Source organism: Filicampus tigris, chromosome 9, assembly GCF_054856515.1.
Source record: "Filicampus tigris isolate MCC_2025a chromosome 9, RoL_Ftig_1.0, whole genome shotgun sequence".
Classification (NCBI taxonomy): Eukaryota; Metazoa; Chordata; class Actinopteri; order Syngnathiformes; family Syngnathidae; genus Filicampus; species Filicampus tigris.
Window position 1 is genome coordinate 3,065,421 of NC_141225.1, and position 27,527 is coordinate 3,092,947.

The 27,527-nt window shown below is 40.0% G+C and overlaps 1 protein-coding gene and 1 long non-coding RNA gene across 3 annotated transcripts in view; one reads left to right on the plus strand and one right to left on the minus strand.

Annotated features, from left to right (window-relative positions):
• The window catches only part of LOC147141662 (receptor-type tyrosine-protein phosphatase gamma-like), a 458,048-nt gene that overhangs the window by 112,385 nt on the left and 318,136 nt on the right, over positions 1-27,527 (minus strand). For both annotated transcript variants that reach the window (XM_086039819.1, XM_086039820.1), the window contains one exon: positions 15,380-15,475. In XM_086039819.1, the coding sequence (XP_085895945.1) occupies positions 15,380-15,475 (96 nt within the window). The remainder of the gene's footprint in view (positions 1-15,379; positions 15,476-27,527) is intronic.
• On the plus strand, positions 18,462-21,372 carry LOC147141663 (uncharacterized). Its single transcript, XR_015088042.1, has 3 exons — positions 18,462-18,576; positions 20,227-20,392; positions 20,517-21,372. It is a non-coding gene; the product is annotated as an uncharacterized LOC147141663 (long non-coding RNA).

The window sequence follows — 27,527 nt, forward strand, 5'->3', positions numbered from 1 at the left end:
ATAAGCAGTAACATGTGTATATACACATGTATATACACACCAACATACATCTACATAAAAAGTATGAGGAACACTCATTTTGGCCTGTACATAGTACAGAGGAAAAATACTCTAAGTAAGTGACAGTGCTGCAGTGCTGTAGTGAAATGTAAGGAGCAGCATTGGATAAACATAAAACTAGACTAACAGTAGTGGGGAATGTTAAGTATTGCACGGTATTACAGTAGTGGGGAGTATTGGGTATTGCACAATATGAGCTCAGGTGCAGGACTGCACAATTGCACTAATGTCCGCCAGTTTGTAGGGACTACACAATGTTCTTGTTAAAGAGTCTGACAGCAGCGGGCAAGAAGGAACGGCTGAATCTCTCCTTTGCACAGCGAGGGTGTAACAGTCTGTCACTGAAGGTGCTGTGGAGTGCTGTTAGGGTGCCCTGGAGGGGGTGGTCCGGGTTGCCCAGCATTGCTGACAGCTTGGCCAACATCCTCCTGTCCCCCACCGAGTCCACAGAGTCCAGGGAGCAGCCCAGGACAGAGCCGGCCCTCCTGACCAGTTTGTCCAGCCGCTTCTTGTTCCGGGCCGAGACGCCGCCTGCCCAGGTGACCACTCCCTGGAAGATGACCGATGCAACCGCCGAGTCATAAAAGATCATGAGGAGTGTCCCCTGAACCCCAAAAGACCTCAGTCTCCTGAGTAGGAAGAGTCTGCTCTGACTCTTCCTATAGAGGCGTCTGTGTTGTCGCACCAGTCCAGTTTATTGTTCAGATGAACACCCAGGTACTTGTAAGTTGAGACTCTCTCAACAACTGTTCCCCGGATATTCACTGGTGCAGGTGAAGAGTGCTGGCGCCTACCGAAATCCACCACCATTTCTTTGGATTTCCCCGCATTGATCAGGAGGCGGTTCTGCTGGCACCAGTCCACAAAACCCTGAGTAAGTTCTCTGTACTCCTGATCATCTCCACCTGTGATAAGGCCGACAATCGCAGAGTCGTCAGAGAACTTCTGCAGGTGACAGGTAGGGGTGTTGTAGTTGAAGTCCGAGGTGTAGAGGGTGAACAGGAAGGGAGCCAAGACAGTTCCCTGTGGGGCCCCCGTGCTGCAGAGGAGCACGTCAGACACACAGTCCTGTGTCCTCACATACTGTGGCCGGTTTGTGAGGTAGTCCTGGATCCATATGGTGAGGTGAGGTGTTGTATTTTTGTGTAAATCACTTGCTTTTGTATGTGGATTAAAAAGCAATTGATTGTTATAATTGAGACTAATAAATGTAGAGGTTGTACCTTTGTTGTAGTTCAGAGGTCCGTTTCACAAAGCAGGTTCAACAAACTCTGAGTCTAACCCTGAAGTCTGAGTTGATCTACTCTGAGATAAGAAACTCTGAGTTTCCGGTTTCAGAACAGCTGATTTTAATCAGTTTACTCAACTTGGAGTATCTTCACCTGGAGTTAAGCGCGCACCACAACCATGAAAAGACAGCATGAATAATTCACATAGTCACCATGGCATGAGGGAGGGGCGTGGTATAGAGTAAGATAGCTGTCAAAAAGGCATATGCGTGATTTACGATTCATATCCGTAATAGTAATAATTTGTGTTTTAATTATTTCCTTGTGAGGTTTTGATTTTTGTTCTTGTGAGTACGGATCAAAATTGTGAGGGTTTGAATTTAGGGTTAATTCAAAACGGTTAAAAGCAAGATGTCCAACCTTAAGTCAGATGTGTGGACATTGAGCTAGGCATACAAGCAGGGCTCTTTGTTAGATCATTTTTTTCAAGGAATTATTTGAAAGCATTATTGACATTGGTAGGGGGGGGGACACAAACATATAACTATTTAAAAAATGAAAAAAAAATATACAGGTACATTTATATGTGTTACGGCCAGGTATATACTGCTCATGTATTCATAAAAACTTGGTTTGCATAATATACTGTATGTTGATATACTACTGTACGCACACATCTACATCTTGGAAAATTGTAAAAAGTAAATAATTAAATCATATAGCTGACGGAATCAGAAGAAGCACAGTAATGATGCTCATGAATGCAGCATGATATATGCAGAATAATTACATTGAATGAACAGCAGCAATTACCAAGCTCTCAAAGACCCACTCCCACTGAGTGAAGCCATAGTAACCAGAGCCACAGCATGTTTGTCTTCAATTAGAGATTCAATGTTGTCATGGACGCTGAAACTCAGTAAAACCAAAATATAAAAGGTCCTCATCCTTAAATGGAATAAAAGGCAGTAGTAGGTCAGTAGTAGTAGCAGTGTAGCAGCGGCCAGTAGCAGGGTGTAGAAGCCTAAATTCTATTTGAGTTAAATCATTATTTGAATAAGCAATTATTCATGTTTATTCTAATAGGAGACTTGTTGTAATAGACAAGTTGAAAAAAAAAAAAAAAGATCGCAATTTAGTGTTTAATTACTTGCGTACCTATTTAAGTTCCTGTGTGGGCGGAAGGAGGGTAAGATGGATGTGATGTGGCCGGTCAGGCAACACGGAGTAGAGCCACACAGTTTTTTGATCTCACTCTCACTCTCTCTCTCTCTCTTTATATCTTTCTTTCTCAATCTTGTTTCTCTTATCCCCCACCCCCTTTCTTTATATCGTGGTTATTTATATATACGCCTAGTTCTTGTTTTTTGTATGATCGATTTAGTTGCTCGACTGAATAAAGCCAAGGGAAGCGTATGGAGTTTAAGTTCATCGACGAAGTTGTGGACACAAGGAGGTGAGATTGGAGCGTCAAACTAACGCTTTACAAATTACGAACCTACACAGGGTATGTGCATACCTGAGATAACAAATCATATTGTTTCTCCTTTGCTATTGGCTGGTTGAAAAAAGTACGTTTGAAAAGAATGCTAAAATAACCTCCACACATATCGAAATGCTTGCTGCATATGCTTTCTTAGAAGACTGTTGCTGAAATGGGAAGTAAATTGCTGTCATTTGCCATGTTGTGGGATGGCAAGTTACATCTTGTCGCTGTCCTGTGAAAATCACTTTCAATTTTCTCATTTTTACATGAGTAGTGTTTCCACATTACAGACCGTGAACGTGAATTTATTTATTTTTTTTCCAAAATTGGACATGTGTTTTTCACAGGACAGCGACGATATACAGTTGGCAGAGACACCATTCTCGTCTATTTGGCATGTTGCAAATGCACAGCGCTACATTGCAAAAAACAAATGATCTGGTTCAGTCAGGTTCGTTTTACGTAAACTACACAGCAGTGGCACGCTGGCAGGGTCATCAAAAGCACAGACCGACATTTACAGCTTTCACTACTACTACTACTGTAAAATGGTGATAATTTGTTTCCAACAGTCTTTTGTCTTCAATGCATTACATGTGTCTTGGCCACACAGCTTTCAGTCGTTTGTGGGTTGTTTTCATCTTTTGGTCCAATCAGATTTCAAATTTTATGTGTTGCCATCCAAATATTTTTTCCAACGACTTAAGAACCTCGAGTGCTGGCCTTGACCACACACACCCTAGTTATAGGTGACTTCCCTCACTCATAACATAAATCTTAAAAACTCACCCAATGTGCATTTCCAGAGGCAGGGCACCCAATTTTAAGGTCTCAGGTGGCTGGCATGCAACAGGCTTGGACACCAAAGGCTAACAACACTTGCTACTCGGATATAGAGATACATGTCGACTCCAACGACACTAGGATGAGGCAATCACAGATTACAAAGAATAACATAGCTAGGATTTGTAATTTCGCCAGAAATATGAGTCGAAATCGAGTAATTGTCCCTGGTCGGTTTCCTGAAGGAGGCAATGATGCGAAGTTTAGTAGATTATTCTTACGTAACTCATGGCTAGTTATCTTTTGTAGTAAGCAGGGGCTGCAGTTTTTAGATAATTGGCCTTCTTTCTGGCCTTACCTGCTGAGGTCGGACGGCCTTCACCCTAACTTGGAGGCGCCTTCACTCTTTCTAGAAAATAGATTAGAAATATAGATGACTGTTTAAGCCATCCCTGACAGTCCACATTAGAGGAGGCCAGGTCGCAGGTGATTAGCGAGCCTATAAGAACGGGGGTGGAGTCTGTAAGGCTTAAACTTTCTAGCGCTATGCTAGACTCTTACAGCACACATAGCTTTTTATGTAGATTAGAGCACTTAGACTTTACATACTGATTCATTACCTACAGCTGCATTGCATACTGACATGTTTTCTACTGAAGTAGTGCTACACGACAAATTTAATCATTCACTCCCCAATAATAGCACTTGAGAGCTGACAAACAACTTGGTTTAGTTTTTACCCCTCAGAGAGGATGCACCGTGTAATTCAAGGGAATGAGACTTCAGAGCCTTGTAATGTTATGGCCCTGATAGACCAAACTGACGTCGGAGGTCGTGAAGCGTCGTGGCGTCTGAATGCGCCGTCTGTTTGGTGTAGTGGCCACTGTCGTAGTGTCGTAACCTGTCTGTAAGCGTCTTGGGGGGGTTACGCATGTTGAATTGGCGTCGCCAGTCGTGACATTTGGTCACTCTGATTGGCTGTTAGCTAGCAAATCTTGTCTGTCACTGTTGGCCAGCGTCTTTTTGGTCTATCAAGGTCTTTACATATGGAGTCTCACAGGGATCGGTACATGGCCCTCTATTGTTTAGCATCTACATCCTTCAGCTTGGTGATATACGTAAATATAACATTAGTTTTCACTATTATGCCAATGATACTCATTTGCATATTCCTTTAGAAATAACAAACCCGCACATTTGCTGTAATCTAGTTGTGTGTCTTGCTGGTTTTAAACAATGGATGTCTTATCAAGTGTGTCGCGGGCAAGTCTACTCCGAGTGCCAGAACTCCCAGAGAGGCGCTGCCCCAAACAGTAAACTAGACTTGTGCCGGCACCAAAATGAAGATGCGCCTGTTTTTACCCTGAGTGCATGTGCATCTGCCAACGGAAATAGGGCCCAATCAATGTGTGCATACTCTTTACAAGTTACAAATTCATGGATGAGATTAGTAGATGTTTGGAATTTGAATGAAAATATGTTGCATGGAGGTACAGAATTGCATTACAAGTTTTTACATTACAATGCACTTTCATTAAATTACTATGCTGACCATATTAGGCAAGAGATAACAAGAAACACTTAAAGTCAATGTCATTTTCAGTTGACAGAAGTGACAAAATGGCCGCCCCAGAGATGGTTAAAAACGGGTGGATTAACTCTTATTCCACAAATGCAATATTTATCAGAATGCCTTGTTTCAACTAGTGGGCTTGCATAGAACATGTTCTTGAAAAAATATATGTTTTGGTGGACTTCCGCTTTAAAGGGATCAGAGAGCCAAGACAGTCTATTTTTCAATAACAAGCTCAATTTATGTATTTTTTTAAATCAAGAAAAGGATATTAGCTTGCATTTGAACTTTTATCAATTTGTTTTGGAGAAATCAGTACAAAACTAATGTGTACAGGAACGCCTACAAAATAATGAGCAATTTGACCACACCCACACCAACCATTGCCAGACCCTTTTTGGGGCTGGGCTTATTATTTTTTCGGTCTCAGTAGTCTACGTCACGGGAGGGAGCCAAGCGTGGTAATATTGCTCGCTTTGTCAGCTCTGTTGTCTAAAACGGCGACCGATTGCCACCAAAATGCACATGCACAATACTACTCTTGTCCACTTCAACCTGTGAAAGTATAAATAAAAGTGTTCTGTACAGTAGTTTGGATTTATTTACATAAAACGTGATCTCATCATGATCACCTCCACAAAATCAGCGATCGCTTCTCCACTTACACAGGTTGAAGAGGAAAAGCATGAATGCGCACACGAACCCCGACTGGTTATATTTCTGATATTTAGCAACGCTAAACCCGTATCAACTCTTTGGAGGCAAACGTCGACTGCCAGTGGGAAAGCAATCAGGAAAGCATGGATCTTCATTTTCCTGATCAAAAAATATATAAAATGAAGTTGTTAGTGAAAACATGGCCATCCCGGCTCAACCGTCCCTTTAATCTTTGGTTACCTTCGCATCTGTCCTGCAATGTGCATACTGAAAACTTGCATTAACGTAGCTGTAATTAGGGCTGTTCCGATCCGATCACGTGATTTTCAGCTGATTCGGTATCGGGTGAGAAAGATCATGTCATGTCATCTTCCAAACCGCTTATCCTATACAGGGTCGCGGGGAGTTGCTGGAGCCTATCCCAGCCGTCAATGGGCGAAGGCAGACTACACCCCGAAATGGTCGCCAGCCAGTCGCAGGGCACACATAGACACTGTCACTGAGCGGGAATCGATCCCACGCTGCCCGCACACAACTCAGGCGTGTGTACCACTACACTATCAGGGACCCGTGAGAAAGATCGTTTTTTTATTATTTTCTGAACATTTAAAAGGTCACAACGCTACAAAATAATCCAAATGTGCAAATGTATTGCCAAACAGTACAGTAGTGTCTTAGTTTTATTTAACACAGTAGTGTGACTTTGTTGATGTAGTTTGTGCGCCCCACAGCCCACACACGCAACAGACATGTCACTCTCCTCTGCTGCGGACAGCGCATGTCACTATCCTCCGCTTGCTGATAGCAGTGAGCGAGGCAGAGACGGAGCGGTGAGTTTGTCTTCATAGCTTGTTTAAAGCGAGAGGCAAATCAAAAGGATACTCCTCAAATAAGTCTGATATAAAGAATTAAGCATCGGCATCGAGTTGAGACAGCTGAGAAGCGCGACGGATAAGTTAGCAATTGTGACACGTCCAAATGACGTAACTTCAAATAAAAGTTTAACGACTGTAAAATATTTACTGGCAATCAAGCCTGTTCTCCACTGGTTGCATTTAAGGAGGTCATAAATCAATCGTCGTTTGTAGAAGTCACGCATGTACGCAGATGCGTGGACCATTCATTTTAGCCTGCACAAGACTTTAAATAACGATGTAAATGTATTGTTTACCATTAAATAAAATGTGTCAAACTGAGAAATCCCTCATTCTATGGTAATGCTTATATGGTCCATTCAACCAAATTGGTGCCATTTGCATGCCCAGGCAATAACATGAACGTACATTTTTAAAAAGCGTCCAGAACATTGATATGTATTGTTTTTAAAGTTAGCATTCAATTAGTGTAAATGTCATGGCTAAAACCCATTAAGAGTTTCAGTACAAAAACTGACATGATAAAACAAGTTCTAAGATGAAGCAATGCACATTAAGTTGTTCAATATGTGTATCACACAAGTTTGTGCTTAAAAAAAGAGGCAAAAACTATCAAACTTTGTTTATTTTGAGTATTACAAAAAGAAAGGTGCACTGATTTGGTGGATTGGTCCATATCGGATCGGGACTCAAATCGGTATCGGGTCGGGGTATCGGCACATCACAGATCTCAAAATCAAAAGACTCGAACCTGAAAAAACGTGATCGGAACAACTCTAGCTGTAATGTCCTCAATGCATGTTGGTTGTTATATAATGTTCACTTTAATACATGTTGTTTATGTTATGCTGTTCTGACTGTGAAATTTGAACGTGACAAACATCTGTAAGACGGTTGATAGTACTTACAAGAATATGTGTACTGGAAATTGTCTGACTGATAAAATAAAATGCTCAAGAAAAGGACGCCATCCTCTCAGGAAAAAAACAAGTTCTTTGAACCAACCTCAATACCACACACAAACACGCGCATGTGCACACTCACAAACACACTACCACATGCATGCATTGTCCACTAATCTCAAGTAGAAGTAATACTGTCCAAAAATGTCATGCAACAAAAGCTTTTTTCTTAAAGTCAATAAAAAGGGGGAAGAAAATTTGTGGTGTGGTAGGGAAAGGATATCAAGAGAAATACATTTAGTCTAGTAGAATAGAAGCAAAAACATGACAGACTGTGGGACAATGAGGAGAACTGAACGAAAGGAGGACAATGGGAATTAGTGTTTTATTATTAATGTTTATCTCTGAAAGCCCACAGGCTCGTCCCCTCCCCGGAGATCCTCAGCCATGAGGCTTCACTACACGTTGTCCTACTCTTTCAATAGCCACTCCTTATTTCTCTTCACTGTCTCTCTCCTTCTCTCTCTCGCTTTCTCTCTCTCTCTCTCTCTCTCTCTCTCAGCCTCTTTCTCTCCAGGGACAGGCCACCGCAGTGAGAACAAACATCTAAAAAAAATGTAAAGACGATGGTACAATATGACATGTCCTCATATTTCTGTCATTCTAGCATTTTTTTGCCATCATCCCAGTTTTCTCTTCCCACTGTCATCCACCCAGCACTCATTTTCAATGTGCAATACTCTGACTTGTTTCCACTCCCTGTATGCCCTTGAGGCATGTCTCCTTTTCCTGTCTTGGATAGAACTAACTGCTGAAGAATCAGCTTTGGCACTGACTTCATCAACAAAGATTATTATTCGCTGCTCGAGTGTCGAATAAATGTATTTTGTTTATTAAAATTCTGTTGTGGGTATATTTTCATGTACATTATGTGAGATAAATGAATGAGAAACAGTTGGTGGATCGCTGAGATTGTCCCATGCGGCTCTCACGCTGCGTGTGCGTTGGCAACCCGGAAGTTGACTTTTTTATCCATGGGAGAATTATGTCAACAAGCACCATATAAGCTCATTATTTTATTGATTTCCACTCATGATTGATTTAGTTGCCAATTGCTATTTATTTATATTAATTTGGGGATAGCGTATATTATTTTGGATTTATAATTATTCTAAAAAGCTGCAATATTGTTTTGCAAGTATATATTTATTTATTTATATTGTGCTTAAGTATTTATTCCTTTTTGATTTGGTTTGGTACGGCACATTTCCTGAGCGAAGAAGAAACGAGAGAAAGAGAGCGAGAGAGAGAGAGGTGAATTAGAGCGAGGCTGTCCACGCCTGAATAAAGACGCAGCAAAACACTGTCCTGCAGTGTCGGTTGGTTGTCTTTAGCAAGGAAGACACCAGAAGGAATACATAAAGTCAAACCTATATTGTAACCTGCCATACCATGGCCTCCGAAGATAAGGAAGAACAACTTTCAAGGGTTACACTACCAACAACGTACGTCACGTCTAGCCGTGCAAGTGTCAGTCAAGCAATTCATCCTCATTGTCAATATTTTGAAGCAGATGTAACGCCTCCTCTACTCTAAAGCTTTTTTTTTTAATATACATGTACAGAGAATGGTGACCAGCAGCCATCAATGCAGCCACTGGTTGCTATGGAAACCTTAATCACTCGAAATTGATGCCGTCAAAATGGGGTTGGGTTAACGCCGATAATAATAACGCGCTACATTGACACCCCTAATATATATATATATATATATATATATATATATATATATATATATATAAAATACATACATACTACAATAGCATGCAATTAGCACATTTCACTTTTGATAATACTGTACTACAGTGTTTTTCAAACTTTTTTGAGTCAAGGCCCATTTTTTTCATTGAAAAAATCCCGTGGCACACCACCATCTGAAATTGTGAAAAAAATAAGCTTATTTTAACAATATAAGTATTATATTGTTTATATAAGCATTTTTTTAACATTGAAGAATGACATTATATTATAACGTCTTGAATAGGAATCAAATAAACACAAATAAATTTATTTTATAATGTTTCATATTGATACTAACTCAGTGTGAAACTTGGGCCTGTTTGGATAAACGTGCGTCACTAATTCGCTTGTCTCTAAACAAAGACAATTAGCTACCTGCTGCTGCTGCCACCTGCTGGTATGGAAGAGTACTACAATGTAGTAAAGACATGATTACGCTGCCAGGTGCTAGACCGCACAGGCACACAAATTAGATAATTTCCCACGGCACACCACACACATTTAGAAAAACACTGCTGTACTACACTGATGTGTATCAGTCTCAACAAATGTGGTCACCTGCATCACAGCCTCAAACTCTGCTGGGAAGTGTGTTGTAGAAATGAAAATCTAAAGAAGTCACAGAGATTTGGGAAGAATGCGCACAATGTTATGTCTTATCATTTGACGTGAAATAGTCCAGATGTACATGGGTGAACAAATATAAACAAGGACTATCATTAATGTACAGTGGGTTGAAAAAGTATTTGCCCTCTCACATTCTCAAATTTGTTTTTTTTTTGTGTAGTTTCATCAGTATCGTGTTTAAGATAATCAAACAAATGTAACTGTTAGACAAATATCACCCAAGTACATAAAATGCTGTTTTAAAATGGTGATTTAAATTATTAAGGAAAAAAACAATATGTTCAAATTGGCCCTGTGTGAAAAAACAAGTGCTTCCGAAACCTAATAACTGAAATTAAACATTTTCTCTACTTGGGTCACTCTTACTGACAGAAATGTTTTAATTCAACACTGGAGGGATTTCTAGGATGAATGGCCTTTTTAAGTTCATGCCACAGAATTTCAATTAGCTTCATGGCCATACTTTCGCTAGGCTGCTCCAAAACCTGATTCTTTTTTTTTTTTAAGCCATTGAAAAGCTAACTTCCTGGTGTGTTCTGGAATGTTGTCCTGCCACAGAACCCAAGTGCGCTTCAACCTGTGGTTACGAACTGCTGGGCGAACATTGTCCTTGGGGATTTTCTGGTCAAGAGCAAAATTAATTGTTCCATCAATCACAGCAAGTTGTCCAGGTCCTGAAGTAAAAAAAAAGCCGCCACACATCCTCACACTAGCACCACCATATTTGACTTTTGATATAATGGCTATGGTACATTTATGCCAGATGTAACGTGACACGCAAATTTAAACTTTCGTTTGTCAGTTTTTAGAATAGTCTACCAAAAGTCTTGGGAATCATTCTGATGTTTTTGTTGCAAAAATAAAACAAGCCTTTATATCCTTTTTGGTCCACTAGTTTTTTTTCCTTGAAACGCGGCCTTGGATTTCATTTTTGCCCAATCCCTTCCTAAATGTTGACTCATAAACACTTATTAAGTAAGTTGAGGCAGGCCTGCATTCTTTAGATGTCAACCAGGGTCCCTTTGTGACCTCCAGGATTAGTCGTCGCTGTGCTCTTGGGTTAATTGTTGTCTGCCGGCCACTCCATGGAAAGTTCACAACCGTTCTGTTTTCTCCATTTGTGGATAATGGCTCTCACTGTGGTTCACTGGAGTCCTAAAGCTTTAGAAACGGCTTTGTAACCTTTTCCATACTGAGAGATGTCAACTACTTTATTTCTCATCTCTTTGTTTGATTTGTTTTGATCGTGGCATTTTGTTGCAGCTTTTTGTCAGACAGGTTCTATTAAAGTGCTTTCTCGATTGAACAACTCTGGATGTAATCAGGTTTGGATTTGGTCAGTGAAAATGAATTTATCTTTCCAAAATATCCGATTAGCCACAATTAATTGATACGTTTATGATTTAGCAAGGGGCTCAATTACTTTTTCACATTGGGCCAGAAAGTTTTGAATAGTTTACTTTTTCCTTTACTAAATAAAATCACCATTTGAAAATGCATTTTATGTTAACTTGGGTTACCTTTGTTTGGTGATCTTAAACATTCAAGTGGGGAAAAATAATAATTTGATAACAGTGCTGTACATGCAGCATTATGCATATATAGTGTGTCCCAAAAAATCACTATTCTTGTTTTCTATTTAATTGCAGATGTCATTCAGACTGACAGCATTTGACAGTTTAGGATTTGCGTGTTTTTTTTTTTTTTTTTTGTGAGCATATGATTCCGATGCTCATGCCTCAGCAATTGACAATGGGGCAGCATTGCAAAATTTGCACCGGGCAAGACATTTTTCTGTTCCCAAAGGAAGTTTGAGAAGCTTTCTGTCTCTCACACCGCCCCAACACAGAGAACAACATACACTACCCATGGTAAGTTCTTGAAACAGCATCTGTTCTTTACAAACCAAGCAGCCGAAGGCCTGCTTCTCTCACCATTGATGAAAACACCAAACTTCTACTGCAGGCATCATGCAAAGGCAGGAAAAGTGATAACACTTTAACCATACCGTCAAAAGGGTAAAGCTTTCTCTCTCTCTCCTAACCTCCCGCTGAACCTGAGTTTTTGTTGAGTTCCAGTGCTGCCATCCTTTCCCTGGCTTTGCATGAACACCTGCTCTACAAATTTGGTCTTTTTATCACTGGTCGCTATCAGCCTTCTGTTTAGAAAAGATTGTATTTTGAGAAGTGTGCCATTGACAGAGTAAAATGTTCTATTAGCAGTGTGATGGCCAAATAGCTCCTCAAACTGGCGGTGAACTACAGTCGGGTACAAACCTCTTGCCAGGCAACCATTTTGCAATGCTGCTCCAATGTCAAATTGACAAGCTATGGACAAGGAAATGATATGCTTGCAAAGCCTGAGCTGTCAAATGTTGATGGCTTCATGTCTGGCTAGAATAGTGAAACAAGTAGAAAAAAAGGAAGTATATAGTGACTTTTGTACAATACAATAATATGCTGTATATAGTCCCAATCAATCATAAAGTTCACTGTAGTGAATATGTTACTAATTTTACTGGTCCTCTATTTGAGCAGCTTTAATGAAAATAAATTAATTTACTGTGTCAAATATGAATGGAAATGGAGCAAACAGAACTGCCAGACAAGTCATGAAATAAATCAGTACTCACATAGGTCAAAATATGATTCTGGGTTTATTTTCTTCATCAACATCTGTTTCTATAGCCCTTTCCCTTTAGTCAAAAAGAACAGTTCCTAAAGACCAAGACCATCAATGCTTTTTTGTTTTTCTAATGCGGTAGATGTGGTAAATAATTTTACAAAAGGGGAATCGGCAGATGAATATCTCACAAGATTATATTGTGGCTGGTAGAAGCAAGCAACGTGTGACAAATAGCAAGTCTTATTGTATATGAGCAAATAAAAAAAGCAATGATAGCGGTTTGCTACCTTTTTCAATGAGGAAAAGCAGTGCGGTCTCATGCTTGGTCATAAATGTGTGATTCCTGTGCTCAGCTAAAATGATGGGGCCAATTTATCCGGTCAGACATGGTTGTAACTAACTCCCCACACAGAGGTAAATGGTGACACTGTGAAAATACACTAATGCACTGAAACATACATAGAGGGCATCTTAGGAATAAATCAGCACACTAGTAAGTAAGAAGGAATTTTGTAGTAGTAAAGATAAAAATAGAGCAAAGAGAGAAGTAAAAGTATATAAGTAAAATGAGATCAAAAGGTATGAAGCATGTTTCTCTGCACAAATGCAAGAGAGCTTGTCAGTCCAAGAAAGTATTAGTAGCTGGTTATTAAAAATCCATTTTGGTATTTGATAGCTTTAAAGTGAAAATCAACCATATTTGTTTCAGGAATATGTTCCCAGCAGGCCAACTAGTTGAAGCACAGCATTATGATTAATATTGCGTTTGTGGATTATAAATTAAGCAGCAAAATCCACCTGTTTTTTTCCATCTCAGGGGATGGCCATTTTGATATTTATGTCGACTGAAAATGACATCACAAGTACCCAGGGCTCAGGTAACGACCAATCATGGCTAAGCTTTAGAAAACAAGCGAGCCGCGACTGCTTGTGATGTCATTTTCAGTTGACAGAAGTGACAAAATGGCCGCCCCTAGAGATGGCTAAAAACGAGTGGATTAACTCTTATTCCAAAAACGCAGTATTTTCAGAAAGCCTTGTTTCAACTAATGGGCCTGCATAGAACATATTCTTGAAAAAAATATGTTTTGATTGACTTTCTCTTTGACCCATTAAGGCCTGAAGCGCCTTTCTCAACAGCTCCCCAAAACCTAAGGTCGCCTTTGGAATTACCCTTGAAAACCTGAAATTCTCCCAGAAATTCAACACTTACAACATGATTAATATCTCAGCCCCTGTAGCAGACAGAAACATAATTCCAAAAGAATTAAAGAGCTTAGACATGTGGCTTTCACACAGGCAGAAATTATTATTATTTACTGTTTCAATTGAAAATGTAAAAATAACGTGTCAGTGCAAGACAAGCACTATTTATTTATTTTTTTTAAATCGAGTGGTAATTACCATCCTCTATTCTGTTACACAGACGTCAATATCGTAATTGTCTACAAACCATATCATATCACGTTCGACTGGTTCCACTGGTCGTGCACGTCATCTATATATCACTGCCGTTAATTACTTTAATCAGAGCTCCAGGCGATCGACGGCGTCCTCCATCAGCCTACCTACGGCTCGAAAAAATTCCACAACATCCTCCGCGGTCTCGCGACACCGTCACGTGTACATTCTGATGCATTAAGTTGGCTAAGAGACGGAGAATTTGATTAAAAAAGGACAGTGACGTATTCGCCCTCCTGGTTTGAAAGGTAGAAAGACGCAACAGAGCTCCCGGCTTTAGTGGTAGAAACGCGGTTATGCGCTCCCGGGCTTAATGGGTTAAACCAAAGGTGTCGAACTCCGGTCCTCGAGAAGAGCAGTCCTGCCTGTTTTCCATCTCTCCCTGCTGCAACACACCTGTTTCAAATGATCAGCTCATCAGCAAGTTCTGCAGGGGCCTGATCCCAATCGTTTGAAACAGATGTGTTGCCAGAGGATCAGAGTTTGACACCCCTGCTTTAAATTAACTTAATCACAATTGAGGGTGAGAATCATCACTCAACTGGCATAGACAAGACTTGAAATCATCTTTTTGAGGAAGCATATTCTGTTTTTTTTGTTTATGTTTTTTAACATACAGTAGCGTTAACATATAGCAAGATGACCGCGTGAAATGAGAAAGCTCAATTGATGCAGTCCTACATCTCACCTTGTACTCAAGTACTATTTCTCGTGAGAACTGATGAAATGCTATAATGCTAACAGCATGCCAGCTCTCTTCAGAATTCACTCGGTAAAAAAAAAAAAAAAAAGAAAACCATTCGTCAAAGTGGGGTAGTGTGTGTAGAACTTGGGGTGAAATATATTAACAACTGTATTTTTGTCATTAAGAACTAAATCATAAGCGCAAGCACGATAAGGAGACCAGCGGGATACTTTACAAAAAGGCCAAGCCAACACTGTCATTGTGCTCTCTGCATTTTTTAACCCAAAATTCTGTGAACTTTGAACAGCTGAGACCAAGTGGAAATTACAACATTGTGTGCAATATTTACCTTTTTACGAAAATAGCTGCATAAGACTATTACACATTGTATCACACAAACATCAACTCAGTGGGATGTCATTGTTTGCTGTCAACAAGAACATTGTAATAACTCTCCCTTTGAAATTGAGTCCACAAAAGGCAGCGTCTCTCTTATTGCATAGAGATAATCAAGACATAACTGTGTCGATGTGTGTATTTGATGAGAAAAGGTGTGTTTGTCAATTTTCACACATTTACTACGTAGAATAATAATGATGAAAAAAAAGAACTCCAACCTGAAGGAAAACTGCCATGGCTGCAATGATTCTCTTCTCCCTTAGTGCTGTAGTGAGGCTGTCAAAGTCATCTGAGTTGTACATGTAGATTTGCATCTGTCACAGAGCAACGGACAATAAAAAAGAAAAAAAAACATGTTACTTTAAAGCAGCAGACAATTTTTGCAGACAAAAGCTAAAAGTCTGTTAGACATGCCAAATAACAGTACAGCCCACCCTTTTAGGATTGCTCAAAACCCCAGAGATGGGAATTAACAAAATACAAATACTTAGGGTCTCAATCTAAGATGTCCTCCCACCTCCGACATGCATTGCCATGCATTTTATGGAGCTCTCCTCAGTGGCTTATCTGTTAAATTAAAGCCATTATTATTATTATTATTATTATTATTATTATTATTATTATTATTTAAATGTTCACTCCTTTTAACCATTTAAAGTTTCTTATTAATCGTATTAATTTACTATTTGCAGTGCAACGTGTTCTTGACATTCTGATTTTGGGCTGACGACCTACATTCACCTTGCTGACAGTGTAACAGTGTATCGGTATTTGCCTTTCTCCTCAAGAGTCATCTGCAAACGTCACACCTTCATAGACTTCATCTGTGTATGTGAATTGAATTAATGCAAACACAAAAAGATAAAAGCAAGTGACAATGTGACAGAATTAGTCGGATCAAAAACCAAAGTGAAGTTAATCATGTTTAAATCATCCACCCATCAATCATACCGCTTATCCCCAAGTGGGTTGCGGGCGTGCTACAAGCCTCTCCCAGCTATCTTCAGGCAGTAGGCGGCGCACAGCCTGAACTGGTTGCCAGCCAATCTGATCATTTTAAAATCTTTTTTTTCCTTTTAGCTATTTTAGAAACATACTCTTATTTCTTTCCTTTTAAATGTTTTTGAAGATTTTATAAGTTAATTTGTTGAAATGTTTTCAATGATACGTTATAGTAATTTTTGTATTTTTTTTCTCTGCTTTGTTTCTGAATGTTGTCAACTGTTCTATTTATAAATGCGTGCAGGTGTTGCGTTTATTCTTGTGTGAAGCAGGGGCGGAGCCAGAACGTGGCTAATGGGTGGGCCTGCAAAAATTAGGATGGGCCTGAATATTTCCCTCAAAGGGCACAATCCTGCTGTCCTGACACATCATATATTCAAATAAAATGACAAACTGAACAATATGAAGTTCAGATCTTCCTTAGTCAACCACAATTATGCCATTCTTAATATTCAATATAATAAAAAAAAACAACGAAACACAAATTCAAAAATAATTTCATAATAATTTACAAAAAAATTAAAAGCAATTTTTTTTTCATGAATCTCACTGGGTGGGCCTATGCCCACCCAGGCCCACCCACAGCTCTGCCCCTGGTGTGAAGCACATTGAGTTACCTTGTGTATGAAAAGTGCTATCCAGTATACAGTAAATAAAGATTCCTTGCCTTTCCTAAACTCTTGCTGATTCCATAATAAGCATTTACGATATGTATATCCTCAACCTGACAGTTACAAAACAAGGCATGCCTTAATTGTGTCTAGTTTACAATATGTTCCCGAAGGCCATGGCAATCATGTTTCAGGCTACCAAGGACACACCGTGTGAGGATGGGATGTGTGACAGGCCCTGATTGCCGTGGATGCCTGGCCAGATTTTTAAACTGTCCAAACATTTGCCATGGAAGTCACAGTGCAGATGAGAGACCTTGTTGAGGTATAAGCAAGGTATAAAGCCGGGCACGACAGTTGAGATTAATCCGAATCTATCATGACCACAAACATGCTCCAAAGCTGCCCGGTGTCCACATTTTATCTGTAGAAACCCTTGAAAGAATGTGAAATGTGTGTTAGACCTGGATCAGAATGTGACAAACATGAGGGACTCCATCAGATCATGACAGGCCAGGAAGGAGCCTTCTACCATTCATGGTACATCGGGGGTCTTTGAGTCTCCTGGACTCAGCAGCCCCCTCTCCCCATGGGCCTTCATGGATATCATGCAAGACCACAAGAAAACGAGGGAAAAAAAGCCACCTAAAATTCCAGTCCACACTATGCTTCAGTCCAACGGGGCTTCCGTGTAACACCAGGAACAAAATATAAACTTAGCATTATGACCAAGTATCAGGCATGGGTGTACCTAAAAATCATTTATCATGCTTTTAAACAATTAATGTAACATAGATATGGATGCTAACTCGTATATCATTTTGTTGCAGTTCCAGAATGAATAAACAGTTTTTCATGCAAAGCATGATTGTATTTTGTGTAATGTCAAAGTTTACAACTCAGTCTGCAACTGCACAATATATTTCTATATTTTTTTTACACCTCTCGAATGTTTATAAGAGAAGTGCCATGGGAACTGACTCTGTAATCCTCACAGCCCAGAGTTGTTACTGAGACATGCACATTATGCGTGACCTTTTTCCCTCTGCTGTTTGAATTTCCGCAGTGCAGCACAGAGACTTGCTGAATTCAAATCTTTTCTACAGCTGGAGGCAGGGACTTTATGTGAGGAAGTAATGACTGATGTTTAAATAGATTTGAACATGGTGAAATGCCTAACAAAAACAAGATTCTATTTTCTGATTTTTAAAAAAGCTAGCAGAACTATTAAATGGGGAAGCATGATTTGAGTTTAAAAGGCATGGCAGTACTGTATAGAGAGATGATTGTAGTTTTTTTTCCTAATATATATCTAAGAACTATATTTTAGTAATGTTCCTCACTTCAACTTCACATGCCCTGAAACGAGCGCTGACAATCTTAATGTCTCCAACTGTGTAAAATGAAAGGTTTACATACACTGCAGAGAAAATGCGGGTGCACTGCTTATCATTCTTGCTAGCGTGAACATGGAAGAAAGCATATTTATATATATATATAAATGTATGCAGTGTATGTAAACCTTTCATATATATATATATATATATATATATATATATATATATATATATATATATATATATATATATATATATATATATATATATATATATATAGACATCACTGATGCGTACCGTCATTTGCGTCACGAAGCACATTTGCGTACCTCTACACACTAGTGGTGCTGTGCAACGAATCATCTTTGATTGGTAAGGGTCAAGCATCGGTTCAGGATAGGCATGATCCTGTGTGCGTTCACAATAAGGCATTCAGCAGAGGAGGTTGTGAATACCCAAGATCATGTAAGTTGCATGTACAAGAGCGTTTTGCAAACATACTCAACGAACACATCGCCTCCACAAAGGCTAACTTCAAAATAAAGCTTACCAAATAATACATTGTTGAGTCATCAATGCCAATTCAATGGCCTTAGGGAACTTTTACTTTGAAGTTGGCCCGCGTGGTGGCGTAACGGCTAACTTGACTTTCGTTTTCGACGTATCGGCAGTTTTAACGCTTGCTACCAACACCAACACAACGCAGTCTGGAAATTATATTCAGTCACTAATTTAGGACACGAACAAACCGCTGGTTAATTAGCTGTCATTGTATGATACGGCACAAGTCTCGAGCGTAAGTGGCTAGCATTGCTGGTAGTTCAAGAGTTACTCCTTGGCTTAATTACTTTTTTTTTCTTTTAAACTTCTTTTCTATGCTGTGGACCTAGATTAATTTGCAATGTGATGTCCATGTTTTATGAAAGGGGCCTTAAATTGCACTTCAAGTCTTTTTCATTATGAATATAAATATAACTTTATCTTCTTTAAATAGAACAGTTGACAACATTCAGAAACAAAGCAGAGAGGTTTTCCTCCAGGATATCTCTGTACTTGGCCGCATTTATCTTTCCTTCATTGCAACCAGTCGTCTTGTCCCTGCAGCTGAAAAACACCCTCACGACATGATGCTCCGACCATCATGTTTCACTGTAGGGATTGTATCGTGCAGGTGATGAGCAATAGTTTTCTCCATGCATACCACTTAGAATTAACACCAACATTTTCAATTTTCCATCTTGGTCTCATTAGACCAGAGAATCTTATTTCTCATAGTCAGGGAGTCCTGCATGTGTTTTTTTTGGCAAACTCCGTGCGGGCTTTCATGTGTCTTGCACTGAGGAGAGGCTTCCGCCGGGCCACTCTGCCATAAAGCCCCGACTGGTGGAGGGCTGCAGTGATAGTTGACTTTGTGGAACTTTCTCCCTTTTCCCTACTGCATCTCTGGACCTTAGCCACAGTGATCTTTGGGTTCTTCTTTACCTCTCTCACCAAGGCTCTTCTCCCACAATTGCTCAGTTTGGCTGGACAGCCATGTCCAGGAAGAGTTGTGGTCGTCCCAAACTCCTTCCATTTGAGGATTATGGAGGCCACTGTGTGCTTAGGAACCTTGAGTGCTGTAGAAATTCTTTTGTAAGCTTGGCCAGATTTGTGCCCACAATTCTGTCTCAGAACACCTTCTGAGTTCACAGTTCCTTTGACCTCACAATTCTCATTTTCTCTGACATGCACTGTGAGCTGTAATGTCTGATATAGACCTTTCCTAATTAAGTCAAATCAGTTTAACTAAACACAGCTGGACTCCAATAAAGAAGCAGAACCATCTCAAGGAGGATCAGTGAGTCAAATATGAAGGCCGCTGCAAAAGGTCTGAATACCATAAGATATTTCAGTTTTTCTTTTTTCATAAATTTGCATACATTTCTACATGTTTTTTTTTCTGAAAAGCGGGGTGCTGTGTGTACATTAATGAGAAATAAAATGAACTGGAAAAGAATTCCACCTACAGAGCTTTAACAATGACTTTCCTCAGTCCCCAAATGCTTAGTGAGATATCATTAAAGGAAAGGTGATGTAACACAGTGGTAAACGGCCCTTCTGTTGTGCCATGCCAAGGCAAGGATTCCTGCCCCTCCTCCTCACTGCTGAGCCAGGCTTCCGCCTCAGCCAGCACAGGTGGGGAGAATACCAATCAGCCCAGCTGCAGCCGCCTTCAATCAAGACGGCTGCCTTCAAAAGCTGTTGAGGACAAGCAACCGGTGCTTGAACGTTGACCATTGTGGTTAGTCGGAAGCTGTCTCGTGCTTGAATCTCAAGTTTTTCAAGCTACTCAACTTCTTTATTTCTTCTGACCTTGTTACTACCTGGACCAACGGTTAACCACTTCCTATCCTCTCCACTTCTAGGCTCCCTCCGTACTACAAACCAGTGCCTAGTGATGGGATGATGATGCCTCAAAGTGTGTATCAACACATTTATCAAACTGTGTTGACACTGTATTGGTCACTCAACAGTGACCTCTGCTGTAGCTCTAAAACCAATGCTGGTAAACAATATGAAAATATGAAGGAACAACATGCATTCTGACCCAACATTAGCTTGTGAAATAATATTAAATCCTTATTCAATTGCTAGTTTTGTATATTATCTTTGAATATTGTATTTGCTCCATTTATTTGCTGGGTGAAGTTGTTGATGAGAAGAGTTCAAAATCTGCTTGTTTGTGTAAAGGCTCAAATGAGCATGTAATATATAACAAATTTGTCTAATAAAATTTAGAGATAAGGTAATTTATGTATGGGATTTTGGTAACCAAAATGTTCAATCTCCATCCAACAAACCCACAACATGTCGATACAGGTTGTTTCCTTAAAAACACAATGTGACACATGGTCACATGATTTTTTGTTAAAGCGATACACACACCAATACGGGGTTTCACACTTGAGAACTCGGCACAGTGGCAACAGTGTTGTTCGTCCCATCACTACCAGTGTCTACGGCCTCATCATCGCTCCTTCTTCACTGCTCTCCATTGGAACCCACCCTTGGACCTCCTCTGGACTCGGGCCTCCTTCTCTGGATGCTGAGCTCCTCCTCTGGACTCAGGGCGCTCGCTTAGGACTCTGGACTCGCCCCCTCCCCTCTTGGATTTCCCCTCTGCGTTGTGTTTTGTAGCGCATCTTCAGCACCCACCAACCTCATCCACGTGCACGTCTTCTACTCGCGTAAATATACATACAAATAGCCACACACACAGACCACTCATTCCCTGTCTGGAGACTCATACACTTAGATTAGTATAGGGATTCTGGTTCTAATTAATAAATCCTGTTGTGGACTCTAAGTGTGTGTCTCTGTTCCTGGGGTGCCCGGCACACTTGGCTATTCGGAATTGCTAGGGGGCTAATACAGTCAGCTTTTTTGGAATGTGTTACAGGCATCATATTCAAAATGAGTGACTAATTGAAAAAACACAAAGTTTATGTTGAAACAAATGTCTTGTCTTTGTAGTGAATGGAATTGACTAATAATGACTAATAATTACACTCTGTTGTTAGTTACGTTTTACACAATATCCCAACTTCATTGGAATTGGGGTTTGAACTTTAAATAAGGAGTGATTAAAGTCACACATGTTTTATGAGATGCAAATCCTTTGTCTGTACTTAGTGCGAAACTGATAAGAAATAACAATAACATAACAATTTGTTGTTATACATGTTATACATTAAATTCAACTTGCATGGAACTTAAATTAGAAGACAGAAAGTTCGCATGTCATTGGTATTATAGATTAAAATTTTGTATTACAAGAATTCAATATTTCAACAATATTTTTGTCATTTATTTACACAGTTTTCTTGTACGGACAAAAAAATGGTGCGAGACACTAAATTATTTTCAGCTTCTCTTAACTGGTTTACCATTAGAAATACCACAGGCAAAGCACCAAAAATCTGCTTCACAGAATTCATTAATCAATTCACAGGCTTAACTAAATGATTTCTATTTCTTTATTAAATTTATTGAACATAGATGCCTTATAGTAAAAAAAATGTAAAATATAATATTTTAATGCTTGCACTAAATAGTAGATGGTCTGTACTATTGTAAAATGGACTTGGATGGTGGATTGTACACACAGTTATATGAAACCCACATAAACACAATCACTGGTCAAACACTCCTCCGGCACTGTTTGTTGTCATGGTGATGTGGAGGCCTAACAAACACAACAATTCCTGTGCACACAGTGTGAGAAATACATTATTGACAGTTGTGTTTGCTCAGTATGCACAATAACATTTGCAGTGTAAGAGAACACATTCTTGTCTCCCATGCCAGAAGTAATTTTGGTCATGCCAATAGCAACACTGTCAATACACAATTTTTATCCTGTTTCTTTTGCAAGATAATCTGAACATAAATAGATTGTCAGATTTTTTTGTTAATCTATTTGCAGAGTAAACAGTGGTCAAGCAGCCTTATATAGACTTCGTGATAAATCTATAGCTGCCTGAGATCGTTCAACTGGAACAATAGATCCTTCTATGTTGCACAGGATTAATTATAGTGAGAGTGGATAGTTGTGCTTTGCAAATGAGCCAGTATAAAGTTCCAGCTCAACAATTACAATATTCTGAAACAAGCTATTTGCTCTAAGAATGTGACTTATGTTTTATTACAGAAAGTGGCAAAGATGGTATTAAATAAACTCGACAAAGCATTGTATTCTGTGGATAATATTTATATGATACATCTACTGTCAAATGGAATTCATTATGTGTAAAATGAGCACATTAGGGGCACTAGGCAGAAACCTCTAAGATCAGTGGATGGAGCTGGCAGATGCCAGGAACAACATCAGCCATCTCCATGCATAAGGGCACAATACTAGGACCAGCTAAGATCCTGCACTGAATCCTCAAGCTGCCAGGCCTCTGGTAGAGGGCCCGAGATCGAAGGATATCGTGCCCAGGCCGTCCAACTCTCAAGGATTCTGAGGTGTTTCTAGGCCAACTGGGAGGTAAAGTATTTCCATACTTTTCTGGGTCACCCCTGGGGCCTTCTCGCAGGGGCATGTACCCAGAACACCTCAGCAGGGAGGCGTCCAGGAGACATCTTAAACAGATGCCTTTGCCACCGCGTTTGGTTCCTCTCAATGCGGAGTAACAGCGGCTCGACTCTGAGCCCCTCCCGGATGACCGAACTTCTCATCTTATCTCCAAGGAAGAGAGACTGGACACTCTGGAGAGGAAACTCAGAATCCATTTGTGGCCAGCGCAAGTCTATCGCAAAGTCAGTCTAAGTGTCCGTATGAGTGGAGTTTTCTTTCTTTTGATATTTTCCGAGACTTGCGGAGGTAGAAGACGATGGTTGCACTGCTGCGCGCCATTGTGGGATGGAACACAGCTGAATCCTGGCCAATCTAAATGGTTCCCCTCATTTCCTTTACATTCAGTGCAGACAGAGTTGTACGATCTACATGGTAGATGCAGGAGATCAGCGCATGCAAACTACATTTAAAAGGAACTGAAAGGAGAGCTTCACTTGCGGATGATGTAAAGTTGTCCTCCTATTTGTCGATAAATCATTAAATGGCCTGGAGCCTCAGAGGGGATCCAGCCTTTTTGGCTGCTGGTCCTTCCCTTTGGAATGACCTCCCATTGGATGTTAGGCAAGCCCCCTCTCTGTCCACTTTTAAAACCCGGTTGAAGACACGTTTCTATTCTCTGGCTTTTGATCCGACCTAAAATTTTCGGCTCTTTTCGGTATAAATTGTATATAGTGTTTTATGTTAATTTATTGATCAACAATTGTGTATTATGGCCTTTTTATTGTTTATTATTTTATTATTCATTATTATTTATTGTTTATTGTTTGAAAAGTGCTTTGTTACAGCTCCAGCTGTTATGAAATGCGCTCTATAAATAAAATTGCATTGTATTGTGGATGGGCACTTGGATGGACCGCTTTCTTGGCATGAGTGAGTACACCACTATGTGTATCTGTTCATCCATTTAAATGATCCTTATCCATATCTGTATTCAGTGTGGGTAGAGGATGAACAAGAAGTGGGTGTGGTTTAGCCAGGGTGGTGCTTAAATCTGTACATTATTTTAAGTCTGACATTGATATGGATTGGTCAGAAGTTGCTAGATTTATTATTTGAAAAATATTTACAGAACAGCCTCAAAATTGAGATCCAAATTATGTTTTTGATCACAAAAGTAAAAGAAACACTTGCAGAATATGTTTTTATGATTTTTGGGCGCATGTGTGTGTGACTGTGAGGGGGAGAGAGAGAGAGAGAGATATTTTCCAGTTGAATTTATATCACCAGCCAAATTAGAAGCAAGCAGACGGACAGACACAGAGAGTGACTGACGCAACACAGTCGTTTACAGCTCTGTCTTTCCAAATGCACAATGTACGTTACAAAACAAGTTTACCAACTAACTTTAAATATACAAACCGAAAGTGAGGCAAGCCGAGGAAAACTGAGTACTAATTTGCGCAATGTGAGCTGGAGTCAAGCCCAGCAAGCACAGAGAGATCATCGGTCACTGTCTGTATGTAAAAGAGTAATGCACAGCTCTTCTTGCTGGAAAGTCTGTCTAGGGAGGGGCTGTCGCTGTGTTTGACTGGCCTATCACAGAGTGTGAACAGTGAATACATAAGTAGTTGCCCAATGAGGATATTCGTTTAACAGCAGTATGGATAATAACAAGCTGTCTCACTTCATGCTCTTACTCACCCAAAAAAAAATGCATTATCTGTTACAGATATCTTCTAAAACGAGTATCCTATACTGAGCCCTACCGCCATCCAACCATGATTGTGCGTCTGTGTGTGACCACCCTCACCACCACGACCACCACCTACAGTGGTGCGCACGGTCAGGGGGGTGCTATTAAAATGTCTTTAAGATGAATTGATTTCTACAATGATCAGAGGGAATTAACACACTGGTGTCGTATTTATGAATGAAATACGATGATTACACGGCACAAATCAGTGGAATCTGTCTGCCTCCGTCCGCCTTGAATCCATCAAATGCATGTTACACCACCTATGCTACATAGACCAACTTTTAGGTAGTCTAAAATCTAGTCCACTTTTTGCAATAGAATATGCCGGAACGCCTATTGAGGCATAGAGCAGTCAACCAAACTCACAAACATGCTAAATTAGACTTGCCCCATCATCAGAATGAAGATGTGCCCGTTTTTACGGTGAGCATAGTCTATTTTCTGTCACCAAACTGTCCAGTGCACTGGGTCCGCCTGCCGGAATGACCAGCGAGGCGCAACACTGTCTGCCAAATTCCCAAACACAGTAGAATTGCCCTGGCACAAAAATAAAGATGTGCCCATTTTTATGCCGAATGCACGGTCACCTGCCTTCAAAATTAGTGCCCATTATGTCTGCTTGTATTCACAATCTTGTTTTTTCATTCACGACACTGTTAAACACCTTCTCCAAGTCAACAAATCACTTGGTGTGGTTGAACGAATACCCATGCACCCTCGAGGACCCTGCTGAGGGTATAGAGCTGGTATACTGTTTCACAGGCAGGACAAAAACCACACTGCTCCTCCTGAATCTTGTGATTCGACTTCCAGATGGCCCCTCCTCACCATAACTGTCAATAAACCTTGCCAGAGAGGTTGAGGAGTGTGAGCCCACTATAGTTGGAACACACCCTTCGGCCCCATTCTGGAATATAAAATGTCCGGCATGCATAGGTGGTTTTACAGGGTGGCAAGGGGTGGCAGTTGCCACCTTTAGCAAATATTTGGCCACTGCACTTGCCACCTCATGTTGCCAATAAATCTATCAATATTAAATTCACTTTTTTTTTTATTATAAATGTTCCTTATATTGTACCCATAGTATGTATAAAAATTGTGTTTAGAATTTACTCCCACTTCGAAATCATGTCATGTCATGTCATCTTCCAAACCACTTATCCTATATAGGGTCGCGGGGAGTTGCTGGAGCCTATCCCAGCCGTCAATGGGCGAAGGCAGACTACACCCGGAACTGGTCGCCAGCCAGTCGCAGGGCACACATAGACACTGTCACTGAGCGGGAATCGATCCCACGCTGCCCGCACACAACTCAGGCGTGTGTACCACTACACTATCACCTGACTTACTTCGAAATCACCTTCTTTCAAAAAGAAAAGGTTGCATCCTACGTGCCACCAGAATAGTAAAATAGTAGCAGCTGCAGGCAAAGGATGTACGTTGGAGAACAGTGATAAAACCAGCATTTATCATCACCTTTCTGTCCAAGTGAATTCACATCTCAGTTTGATGAAAATGACATAATGAAAGTGCAAGTGCAAGCTGGACAGGTTGTATATGACAGATGCCTATGAAGCGCCAGGAGTACTATTTTACAACTATCGCAACGGCAAATGGTGAGAACTACAATGGTGAGTCCTAGCGCTCATACAAAGTCTTGAAAGGTTACAAGTTTAGTTTAGGGGCCGTATGTACTTGGATCCTTAGTCCTACCGAACACTGGGCGGCATGGCCCGGACCATCCCCTTTTGTGAAGCGAAGTAACTCATTTTGGATAAATAAAGGGAACATAAAAAACAATACAAGTGTTTTTGGTTTTCTTTAGCACAGTGCATTTTCCTAATCTGACTTCACTGTCTTATACAATAAAAAAATTGCTTGCAAACTGAGAGAAGAGTGAAATATGTTTATGTTTTGTATTTGTTTTTGTATGTATAGATACTTTCATAGTATTCATAGTGCAAGTGTGCATAGAGCATACAGTACTATTTTAAAATACATAAAGCATTTTTCAGATAAAAATATGAAGGCAATATGCCTACAATTGAAGTTGAACAATAATTTATAAGGATGCCAGGAATGCTGATAAAAGATACACATTTTAATCTAAGTTGAATATATTATAATCTTAATTGCCTTTATTTTTAGTTTGCATAACCTTCGCCCTCCCAATTCAACCGACTGCCACCCTCTTGCCACCCCAGGTAAAACTGTCTAGAACCACCAGTGTCAGTGTTGCAGTTGCCAGCGCTGCAGTAGGAAGTTAACATTTAAGACACTTTTGTATGTTGGCCTTTAAGAATATTTTAGCTGTTCAGCTAGTACTGAAAGCAATTAAAAGATTATATGAATGCCCAGTCTGCATGCCTGTCAAGAGTTTCTTATTGATTATAGAGGTAATACAGCCAAATAAAAATTCTAAATTTAACAGTCTTTATTTACTCTGCTACATACTGTAGCTCATTAACCAACTGCAGGAAGTCATTCATCATTCACTGAAGGAAAATTGACTTGCCACAGAACTCCATCATATAGAAAGCGGTGATCTCTACTGTTTTGTTTTGCTTGTCTTTTGGTATGTCTTTGAAGTGGAAAGTGTCA